The sequence below is a fragment of the Bacillus rossius genome, chromosome 10 (assembly GCF_032445375.1).
Source record: "Bacillus rossius redtenbacheri isolate Brsri chromosome 10, Brsri_v3, whole genome shotgun sequence".
Lineage (NCBI taxonomy): Eukaryota > Metazoa > Arthropoda > Insecta > Phasmatodea > Bacillidae > Bacillus > Bacillus rossius.
Genome location: NC_086337.1, coordinates 7,696,012 through 7,708,149, shown reverse-complemented (window position 1 = coordinate 7,708,149; position 12,138 = coordinate 7,696,012). Strand labels below are relative to the sequence as shown.

The window sequence follows — 12,138 nt, the reverse complement described above, 5'->3', positions numbered from 1 at the left end:
ACCAGCTACCCTTTCTGTCGATGCGTCCCAAGCGGGTTTAGGTGCAGTGCTACTACAAGAGGGTCATCCGATTGCCTATGCTTCTAAAGCACTTACGGAGACAGAGCGAAGGTATGCACAAATAGAGAAAGAAATGTTGGCCATTGTGTTTGGGGTTGAGCATTTTTACCAGTACATTTACAATAAACAAGTAACGGTGGAAACCGACCACAAGCCATTGGTAACTATCTTCAAAAAGAATTTGGTAGATTGCCCAGCTAGGTTGCAGAGACTGCGGCTGCGGCTGCAGCGATTTTCACTTACCGTTATTTATAAACCAGGCTCACAGATGTACATTCCTGACACACTCTCACGTGCATGCCAGACTAGCGCTAAACCTCGTGGGTTTACGGACCTGGAAAAAGAAATGGAGTTGCAGGTATGTTCTTTGGTAGTTAATTCCAGAATATCGGATGCCAAATTGCTAGCATTGCAGCAATCAACTGATCGGGACGACGTCCTGCGAAGTTTGTGTACAGTGGTTAGTGAAGGGTGGCCTGAAAGGCTTGAGGATGTATCTCCCGAACTGAAACCGTACTGGACATACAGAGAAGACATTAGCTGTGCCTATGGTTTAGTTCTCAAGGGTAATGCTATAGTGGTCCCTAAATCGTTAAGGTTGGAAATTCTTGGTTCCATTCATGGAGCTCATCAGGGCTCGGAAAAGTGTACTCAAAGAGCACGTGGTACGGTATTTTGGCCAGGGATGGCTTCAGATATCAAGCAATTTGTTGATACTTGCAAGACTTGCAGGGAGTTCCAGAACTCGAAACGTCGATATCCACTTCTTCCGCAACCAGTTCCAGACAGACCTTGGCAGAAGGTAGGCATTGATATATTTTTTCTTCATGATCGGCCATACTTACTTCTCGTAGATTACTACACTAAATGGGTGGAGCTTGAACGGCTCAAAAACCAAACAAGCAAATGTGTTATTCAGTGCTTAAAAGCCATTTTTGCTAGGTTAGGCATCCCAGTAGTAGTTATGTCTGATGGGGGTAGTAATTTCACTTCATCGCAGTTTGACCAATTTGCTCGCGAGTGGAATTTTAGTCACCACACATCTAGCCCCCATTACCCTCAGTCGAACGGCATGGCCGAACGGCATATTCAGACAGTCAAAAAATTGCTCAAGAAAGCGATCAAAGATCAGAAAGACATGGACATGGTCCTCCTTGAGTTACGCAACACTCCGGTCATAAGAGACTACTCACCTGCTCAATTGCTCATGGGGCGTAGACTTAGAGGATGTATTCCCGTTGTCCCTAAGTTACTTGATCCTTTGCTTCCAAACCATCAGGTTGTTCGTGACACTCTTCTTGTACGGCAGAAGGAACAAAAGGCATTCTATGATAGGAGAGCATGTCACGCGGAAGCGGAAACATTGTCTGGAGCGGTGAGGGTACAGACTTCTAACGGTTGGGTGAAAGGTGCTGTGATAGTAGGGCCAGCTACTCGCCCACGTTCGTATGTGGTGAAAATGCCCAATGGTAACATTTTAGAACGTTCTTCTAGGGTACTTCGCCAAGATGATTGTATAGCGGATGTGCCGGTTAAATACAAGGACATGTCAATGATAGGTGGTGGGAATATCAGTACCAGTAATAGGGGGGCTAGTCCAGAACTTGGAGAGGATGCTACACCCAACATAGGTGGTCACAATCATACAAAATTTGAGGGCTTTCGAGGATTCACAGAAGATGACTGTAGGAGTAGTACCCAGGACACACTACACACAAACCCCACATCAGTAGACATGCAAGATTCTGTGAACCCAGCAGCAAATGTATCTGATGCAGATTGTGTTAGTGCTGAATGTAGATCGAGGTTTGGGAGGTTACTGAAACCATCCAAAAGATATAATTGTGCAGAGTATGTTTCCAAGTAAGATAAACTAGAAGGGCCTAAGTTTATTTTGGCTCCCAATAATATTGTCATTGTTTGTAATGTATTTTAAATTTTATATGTATTTTTAATGTAAAAGGAAAAATGTGGAATTTGTATGTTGCTTTAGTTAGTGTCAATTTGTATGTTCCTTACTGCAACAGGAACAGCGTAGAATGTGTATGTTATGCTATTGAAAAAGGGAGATGTGAGGAGTGCTAGGTGGGTATGGCAACGAGTATAAGGTTGGCAGCGGTGTGATATGTAAGATGGAGGTGAATAAAGGCTGATGTTGATGTAAAGGAATTGTTTTATTATTTCTTACCAGTCTACAGGTACAAAGTCACAAAGACTGTATATTGGAACATTGGGAATGGAAGATGCATTTAGTTACTAAGATGTCATTGCAAAGTCAAAATTCACCATTATTTACCACACCTTTCCATTCCTTATCCTCTGTCGTCGGAAATATGCATCACTTTGCAAAATGAAAAAAATTTATACAGAACACTGCAACTCTTTCATGCGGTTTAGAAAGGTTACTTATAAAGTTATAAAGGCTGGATACTGTGTTGCTACAACTAGCAAGATCATTCGTAAATCTGGTATCCTGCACATTATCAGTCAAATATCTTGTGGATTGATGGCCTTGAGCTTGACCTGACACACGTGGTACTGCTGTATCTTAAAAAACTACCTGTTTCCAACACACAATAGCTTGCAATAGCTGGAGGGGTTTCCAACCAGATTACATGTTGTCTTTACAGCAGAAGGAAGATTTGAAATATTCTCATGTATTGATGCTTTTATATGCATTAGTTCACAGTTTATACTTAACAGAAGTTGTGATGATTTTAGTCAACACTCAGGAAAAAGTGCCTCTTAACTGAAGTAACCATTCCGACACAGTGATTCTGTGCATATAAACAGTTGAGCGTCTGCTTTCTTAGGTCCAAGCAAATATGGCAGAGACAATAAGAATTTTGAAATTTAATGTTGCTTTTCATTCTTGGAGCTTGGAAATATACCATTACATATATAACCCAGTCTCAAAACATGCATTGGAATGTAAATCTAGTTTTACAGCAGAAAAACCATGTATTATATTAGCATTCTAAACTAATAGACAAAATTACACTTAAACAGATCGTTCTGTATATGACATGTCAAGGTAATGAAGTTAAATTTTTGTTAATTTATGAAATTTATATGTATCTGGATATAAATGCAATGTTTGAAAATGACAGATAATTGCTTGCTTACAAGATGTATGCTTAATATCAACAATCATATTATAGTCATATACTTTCACCAATTTTAAAACCAAAAGAAAAAAAATTAAAATTTTTTCGCTCTTCTCCTGGTGTTTGATGTGAGTAGACTAGATGACCGCATTAACATGGGAGGTAACTTCTGACTGCAAGATCGAGATTACAGCTGCAGAAAACTTGCCTGGTAACACTGAAAAACCTTTGTCCTTATTATTCATTGTAAACTTGTAAAATATAATATCCGTGACAAAGAGGTTAAAATACTAGTGTAAGCATGAGAATAGTTCATTATCATTTCAGACACTGACAGTTTTGATAATATCTAGGAATTCATATCGTAAATAAGATTCAATGTCAAAGAAATGTGTATGTCGTATCATGATGACAGCACACTCTCTCATCAATTCCAAGTCTATCCCAATGGCACGTGCTTAACTGCAGAAGCACCTCTATGAAAATATGTCTAACAAATCAGTATCATGGTCTGAAGTGACAAGATGGATAAGAGGAGTATGAAAATATTAATAAGTTTCTTTTTTAGTGAATGGTACAACATTAAATGGACAAAGTCAACTTTGTGGCTGGCTCAGAACAAAAATGATGGTTGAGCATTTATCATGGCAATCGTGCAAAAATATAACATTTTAAAAGGAATACAACTGTATGCAGAAAAAGAAGCTGAGACATAGTAACACTTGCGGGCAGAAATGGATCCGTCTCTGGTGGGAGCATTGCATTAGTAATCATGTGAATGGTGAGCTGGACATAACATTGATGACATCATGAGATGAGTCCGGATTGTATCTCAGCTTCGCCGATGGAGGTAGCAGCTGTGCAATTGGAAGCCTGCACCACCCACCATGATGTTGGAATTATGTTTTGGTGCACTGGATTGTGTCAAATGTACTTTCAACTTTTAAGATGATGTATTCTTACCATAACATATTCTGAAATGTGTCTTGGCAGCATTCATATTTTCTTTGCTAGAATATTTTTTCCCACTTTCAAACTGTTAAAATGCTAGCAAACTTCGTATGTGAATATGAAAATGGTGTTATAAATCTCTGCAGACCAAACACATTCCTGCATTCTATACTGGAGGACTTGAAGATGCAAGCGGAAAAAATAACAAGTAGGGGGAGCACGCCGGTACTGGGACAGTGTCAACAAAGGGACAGGTGTTTGTCTGAGCACGTGGGGGGCGTGGCACCACGTGGTCGGGTGGGCGTGGCACCACGTGGTCGGGTGGGCGTTGCCGGGCGCCACGTGGAGGGTCCGCAGGGGGTTTGTTGACGTCACGTGGAGGGGGTGGGGTGGGGCGAGGCGTATCGATCGTGAGCCAACTTCGGTAGGATCGATATATCTCGTTGGGTAACTTCGGGCGGGTTCGTTGCGGAGGGGAGATGGAGGGTGAGGGGGTGTGTGTATGTTTCTAAATGAGGGAGGCAGGTAGCGCTAGTGTCGCGCGCCGGAATTATTTTTACAAGTATAAAAATGTGAGGGGTGGCGACGGTTGGATTCGAACCTTCGTTTCTGGATCGTTAGTCCGTCACTCTAACCACAGGACCACGAGACCATATTGGAGAAAATAATTTCAGATGTTGTATATATGCTTATAAAATATTTTTTTTTAAAGAGAAGGTTTATATTTTATTTATAGTGCTAAGCGTGAAATTTAAAAACGGGCGGCCGCCATGTTTATTTTTTTATAGTGCTAGTCGGCAAATTTAAACGGCGGGAAATTTAAAAAAACGGTCGGCCGCCATGTTTATTTTTTTATAGTGTTAAGCGGTAAATTTAAACGAGGCGCATCGGCTGCTATGCGGCCGCCATGTTTATTTTTTATAGTGCTAGTCGGCCAATTTAAACGGCGGGAAATTTAAAAAAAAAAATATGTATAGTGTCGGCTGCTAGTCGGCCGCCATGTTTTATTTTTTTTATAGTGCTAAGCGGGAAATTAAAAAAAAAAAAAAACGGGCCGGCCGCCATGTTTATTTAAACAGTTGAAAAAAAAAATAATAATTTCGACTGCTAGGAAGTAACCAGAACAGCCAACTTTGAAAGAAAAAAAAAATTAAATAATATTATATATATGTATGACAATCGATTGCTGAAAGTCGCCATCTTGTAGTACAGCATACCAGGCCGCCGTCTTGTAGCATAGCACACCAGGCCGCCATCTTGTAGCACAGCATACCAGGCGCCATCTTTTTTTTCTTCCCCATTTATAGTCATTGTTTTTGTTTTTTGCATTTCTCTCAAGTTTGAATATAAAAGAAAGTATTATTTCGTCAGCCACTACTCTATGACTATAGTAGTAGTAGTAGTAGTAGTAGTAGTAGTAGTAGTAGTAGTAGTAGTAGTAGTAGTAGTAGTAGTAGTAGTAGTAGTAGTAGTAGTAGTAGTAGTAGTAGTAGTAGTAGTAGTAGTAGTAGTAGTAGTAGTAGTAGTAGTAGTAGTAGTAGTAGTAGTAGTAGTAGTAGTAGTAGTAGTAGTAGTAGTAGTAGTAGTAGTAGTAGTAGTAGTAGTAGTAGTAGTAGTAGTAGTAGTAGTAGTAGTAGTAGTAGTAGTAGTAGTAGTAGTAGTAGTAGTAGTAGTAGTAGTAGTAGTAGTAGTAGTAGTAGTAGTAGTAGTAGTAGTAGTAGTAGTAGTAGTAGTAGTAGTAGTAGTAGTAGTAGTAGTAGTAGTAGTAGTAGTAGTAGTAGTAGTAGTAGTAGTAGTAGTAGTAGTAGTAGTAGTAGTAGTAGTAGTAGTAGTAGTAGTAGTAGTAGTAGTAGTAGTAGTAGTAGTAGTAGTAGTAGTAGTAGTAGTAGTAGTAGTAGTAGTAGTAGTAGTAGTAGTAGTAGTAGTAGTAGTAGTAGTAGTAGTAGTAGTAGTAGTAGTAGTAGTAGTAGTAGTAGTAGTAGTAGTAGTAGTAGTAGTAGTAGTAGTAGTAGTAGTAGTAGTAGTAGATGCCAAATTTTGAAGGAAAAAAAAACACACTGAAGTGTAGCCATGTTTTCTTATAGTACTAGACCAGTATAGTCATAGTATGCTTAATTTGGTGTGTAGCATGTCTGTCTATAATAATAAATAAAAAAAAGCTATAGGCATTACTTATGGTTATAGCGTGTTATGATAAAAAAAATAATTATACTTTACGTATTTCAGCGAATTCAAACACATTTGTTGTGTTAAAGACATAATGTTCTCTCGTAGTGTGTGTATTGTGGAAATGAAACATATATACAGTAGTATTAATTACTTAAAAAAATAATATTATTTATAATATATATATATATCACCAAATTTTATTTTTTTATAAAAAAAAAGTATGCTTATTAAGTCACTTGTCATTTAAAAGAAAAGGAATTGTGCATTTATAGGCATTATATATATTTAAAAAAAAAAAAAATTAAAATATTTTTCCCCAAGGGGTGTTGGAGCCGCGCAGACGATGATGGCGCGTACTCCCAACGGCCCTTTTCCTTCATCCACCCCCCAGTGTAATTTTTTTAATTAAATAATGACTCATACACTGGCGCCCGCATAGGGGAAGCCGCTCGCAGAGGGGTGGCGGCTGCAACCGAAGAGAACTGTATACAAATGTAATGTCTTCCAAAGTTAAAATATATATTTCCCCAACACTTAAAAAAAATATTACGTCTATCTGGTGTGTTAGTTACCTGTACCTGCCATTTGATTAATACCAGGTAAAAGTAACTTGTAATAATAATAATAATATAATATTTTGCCATAGTCTCGTTTACGTAAAATGTTTCTGTTCAACTATAATGTATGTATTTATTTTTTCTCACAGAAGTTTTTTTTTTTTTACGAGTAGCGCATTGCTACAAAAATTATATTAAATAGTACGTTTATTTTTCCAAACAAAAACAGAGTTTTAAACATTAACAGCAGTCTACCATGACCGCATAGTTCTTTACTTTCTGCATACTAAGTTACCAGCCACAAGTAACACATAATGGGTATTGAAATAATGTAGTCAACACAACGATATTACTTAGTTTAAAAAAAAATAATTTTATTTTTTACTCCCTCCCCTACCCCGCTGGGCGTCCATTGCCATCAGTTTGGCCACGACTTCGCCGCTAGGCAGAGCCGGCACCTTCTGCTTCGTAGCAGGTAGCCGGACCCCTCTTTGTTCGTCGGCTGTTAGCGGCCGACCCCAGGGACATGTCCCAGAGGGGCCCGCCACCAACAGCAGCGGCGAAGTCTTGGCCGGCGGTGTTGGAGGAGGAGGGGGAGACGACGGCCCTTCCAGCAGGTCTTCTGCGAAGAAGGCCGCCGCAATGTCTGCTGGTATACTGGTCACCACACCCTCCTCCACCTCTTCCTCGAAGAAAGAGGCCGCCAACGCTGATGGTATCCTTTCCATTTGTCTTGGGGTTGGGGAGATCTGTAGAACGTCACACAAATTTCAGGCATCCTATCAAGAGGACGATTTATATATAAATTTAAAAAAAAAAACAGGGGAATATTTTATTTTTACATTTAATCAGGATAGATTGAATATACTTTGAGAGGCAACTTGAAACAAACTTTTATTTTTACGTTAAATCAGGATAGATTGAATATACTTTGAGAGGCAACTTGAAACAAACTTTTATTTTTACGTTAAATCAGGATAGATTGAATATACTTTGAGAGGCAACTTGAAACAAACTTTTATTTTTACGTTAAATCAGGATAGATTGAATATACTTTGAGAGGCAACTTGAAACAAACTTTTATTTTTACGTTAAATCAGGATAGATTGAATATACTTTGAGAGGCAACTTGAAACAAACTTTTATTTTTACGTTAAATCATGATAGATTGAATAATATGCAAGTTAACATGGTAAAAGGGAATATATATTTTTTTCAAAAACATCTCTACACATTTTCTTTAACATACCGACGGTTTTTCTCTCCACACGCATAATGGAAAGGATCATGGCGCGGCGCGGTGGGGGGAGGTGAACACACCCCTCTCGGGATAAGTTTTTTTCTTTTGTGTGTGGGGGGAGGCGGAAGAAGTGCTGTTGTTTGCCTTCAACCCCCACACACACACATACATATATACACGCTTGAAAACCCTCCGAGCAGGGGAGGAGTGGTGAGCGCTGTTGTGTTCCTGCAACCACTGCTCGGAGGTTACGTCAGCAGTGTTCGTCTCACTGGTGAACGTAATCAGAGGAAAAAAAAAAAATGGAAATATTTACAATTATTAGGAGGGATCGGGCGAGGCACGAGTTTTAAAAGGACACAGATCTTTATGTCCCCAAGGTAATGTGCTGACACCGTCTTCAGAAAGCCAACGCTTATCGTCTCCTGAAGACAGTGCTACCTTGTTCACTCGCTCCGTAAACACGGCGTGGCCTCGCGAACGGAAATGGTATTGACTGCCTAGAATCCGTGAATTTTTAAGCAAGCAATCCAGGTAATGAGGGAACAGAAGTGATCGGATTACGTTGGCCTTAACTCCTTTCGCTTTACGCATACAAGAACCATCCTCCATCTTGTATGCGTAGAGTTTCGGGCGAAGACCCACGTATTCCGTAATGATCTTGCCAGCGGCTTCATCTTTCATCACCCCTGTTACACCCTTGTTGACTAAGGGGAAGCGTTGATCATTACCTGGCGCATAATTTGACGTGTCGAAACGTGAAGCTAAGTCGGGTCGAATGGAATCGTAAACGTTATCACACTGAACGTGGTAAATTAACGAATCAGTGTCCGAGTACAAGAGATGCAGAGACTGTGGAGGGAATTTTTTTTTGCATGTAGTTATAATGAAAGTCGTATAAAATCAATTTTGACAAATCTAAAATGGCGACACCCGTGTACAAAGGTTTATCGAAGGTTATCGAACCTTTCTGCAACTCTATGAGAACTAGATTTTCATCGACGATTTGCCGACCCTTGAATGTTGGACGACCAATCAGCTCGGCTGCCCCATAAATACTTTCGTAACACGAAGCGATGCGAATGTCTCTGTGTCTTCTAGAATCCTCTAAACTTTTCCCGTAAACAGCATTCGATAGTAACTTAAAAAACGATTTTTCGAAGGGATTCGCAGCCTGGGCACGACGCTCAGCATTAAAGGTTATGTAATCTTTCATCCAGGCCGCCTGTTCAAACCGCAGCACGCGGTGAACCTGGCCGATGACCGCCCCATACCGAACGTAGTGCCGCAGTGTTTTAGCATGAAGAACATAATTATTACGCGGCGCGAGAGTTAACAATAATTTACTCATTCGCCCGTTTGGCGGTACGCCATTCACAGGGGCCAGAGGCAGATCTGATAGGCGGTCATGACAATCATCGGGAAAGGTCAAATCCACTTCCGCGAAATATGACGTATCGCCATCTATGTCAATGGCGTTGAAATCCCAACTCACATACTCATCCCTGGGAACCCACTCAAATTTGCCCACAGGAAGCTTATCCAACATTGTGTGAGCATACAAAGCGTTTACATCGAAATAGCAGATGTACGAAGATGGAAGGCTCGGGTCGTGAGTGGACATGTGAACATTATTGGCTTTCGCGTGACGTCGACTAACGTTTGTTATACCTCCACGAACGGCAGACTCTAGGAAGAGGTATATATCCGGGTCGGTTATCAGCTCAAGACGCACACCGGTTTTAAATAAAAGTGCATCCCATGCGAGCGAGGGAGCGGTAATGTAATGGGCAGGATCTAATGAATAATATTGTAAGCAAACGAAACGAAACGATTCGAATATGTCGGCCAGCAAACAAGTATCCACCTTAAGATAACTAAGTGCGTACTCTTTCAATGTGGCACAATGGAAGACGTCCCAAGCCTTTTGAGCGTGAGTATAGTCCAGATCACTCACGTCCGTGCCACTCATTACGTTATGGAACGCTTCCTTAGGGGGTAGCGAGGCAGTCTGCAATTGTTCACTAGATTTAACAAAATCATAGGGAAACACACCTTTACGAGTAGCTAACTGAAACTGTGCGTCATCTGGAAGCATTGAACGGGTGACTTTCAATTTATCTGGCGTGAGATTGCCAGCGAGAGTTTCCAGAGATGAATTTAAAAAGTTAAGTGAATCTATGAATCTAAGACGCACAGTGCGCATGCCTCCTTGCGCATTATCTGAAATGGGTATGTATTTTGTAATGCACTTGTAGCTCTCCATTGTAACTCCAAGGACTTTGACACTGCCGGGGTTCTCCACAACGAAGGAACCGTCCGGCTGTGCAATCCGCCGCGAAACTAAATGTTGCATTAAAAAGTGGGCATCGTAATTTTGCAAATTATGAAAAACCGCGACGAGTTGATTCTTTTGCATCCTGAAAGCCAGGTTGCATTTAGAATGGGCATAACCACGTATTTCACCAGTAAAATGGCAGTGATCGAGCACCGTCTGCCCAGCCAATACCTTCTGACAGATATGGCAATGTGTTTGACTCGCAAGCCTTGCAGAGACGGCCGGGGTCGGTGTCTTAATAGTAATGGTCTTTGAATAAATATCGCAAACCCACTGTGTCATTGAAACTAATTCTGCGATCATTTCAGCAATACAATTATCACCCTCGAATTGCACATACTTGGTCAAAGAGCTATCGTACCCACATACTAACAAAATGCTACATGCATAAGGCACGTGTTCGTTTACCCGCGTAGTGCTAGAAGACTCGTCACCGGGCAAACAGGTGGAGAAAGGCTTCAGGTAACACTCCGTGTCACAGTACGCAATAAAGCCTAGGCGGTCCTGTTTTGCAAAGTTTGTAAATTGCAAATACTTGTTCTCTTCTGTAGGGAAACAGGTCCGCACTGCTTGATGCTGGCTGCAGAGAACATTGTGTGAATTTAATCTGTCTTCGCTTGTAAAATACTGAAGACAGCGCTCGCAAATCCATTTCTTATGTTGCGTCTTGGACAATTGTGTATGCAATAATCTGGACATTGATTTTATGTAAACAAAATGTAGGTGCTCTGTCGCGCCACTCGAACGAATCGCTAATACATTTACATGTCTCTCTCTTCGCTCAGAGGATACGCGAAGAGGCTGGATCGAGGATTCAGATTTGCCACTAAAACATTCGTCAACGATATTCCCCTTAGAATCTACGCAAGCGTAAACATTAATGGAAATATCATTGTTCCTCTCAAATGTTTTAATCTGATGCAGAGTGGAGGGAAACGTCAAGCCATTCGTATTAAAATACACGAGTGGATTTGGATACGAAGTGGCTCGAGAAACATTGCCTTCCACCGTCGACACACCTGCCATGACGGCATACAGGAAACAGTGCTGCTCGGGACACTCAATGTTAACACAAGCTTTCCTATTGTACAAAAACGCCGGCAATTTCGTGTGCGCTGCGCCAACCGTGAAAACTCTATAGCTTGAAACATGTACATCCATGTTAATCAATCTTTTTAGAGCCCAGCCACTGCCACGCGCACTGAAATCACTAACGTGTTTATTGATTTCCGGAATGAATGTTGAATCGTAGATTTCCCCTACCTCATCAGAGTGCAGTATCGCGGTTGAGTGAGTTGTGAAATGAAAAGTTTCACTCTCGTTTCCCTCCGCAGATTCTTTAACAAATGAAGCCGAGAGTGAAACGTAAACTTTAAAGGGGCGAATTAATTCGTTAGTTAAGTCCAGAAAGGGAACCCTACATCTCTGTAGAAACCGGTCCAAGTCCGGATCGACATTTTCAATATCATTTCCAATTCGAAAGTCCACTATCTTGTTAGCAAATGCAGTGTTCAAGGTAACACCCTCCAGGCGAGGCAAGACGTCGGGCCCCTGCGCCAACTCCACCCCTGACCCCCGCCCACCATCGCGAGAGTCAGGGATAGAAGGCCCAGCTTCATTAAAACGGAGTCGCTTTGCCTCGGGGGAAGAAGAACGGGAAGACATATTAAGAGAAAAGAGATAGAAAATAAAGAAAGAGAGAGAGAGAGAGAGAGA

General features: G+C 40.9%; 2 protein-coding genes across 9 annotated transcripts in view; one reads left to right on the top strand and one right to left on the bottom strand.

The window, feature by feature from the left end:
* Positions 1-12,138, top strand: part of LOC134535754 (WD repeat and HMG-box DNA-binding protein 1) — a 291,056-nt gene that overhangs the window by 51,235 nt on the left and 227,683 nt on the right. The gene's annotated exons all lie outside the window — the stretch shown is intronic.
* On the bottom strand, positions 7,194-12,048 carry LOC134535756 (uncharacterized). Its single transcript, XM_063374993.1, has 2 exons — positions 8,094-12,048; positions 7,194-7,593 (listed from the first exon to the last, which is right to left on the bottom strand). The coding sequence occupies exon 1, from the start codon at positions 11,581-11,583 to the stop codon at positions 8,908-8,910; it is 2,676 nt and encodes an 891-aa protein (XP_063231063.1). The 5' UTR covers positions 11,584-12,048; the 3' UTR covers positions 7,194-7,593; positions 8,094-8,907.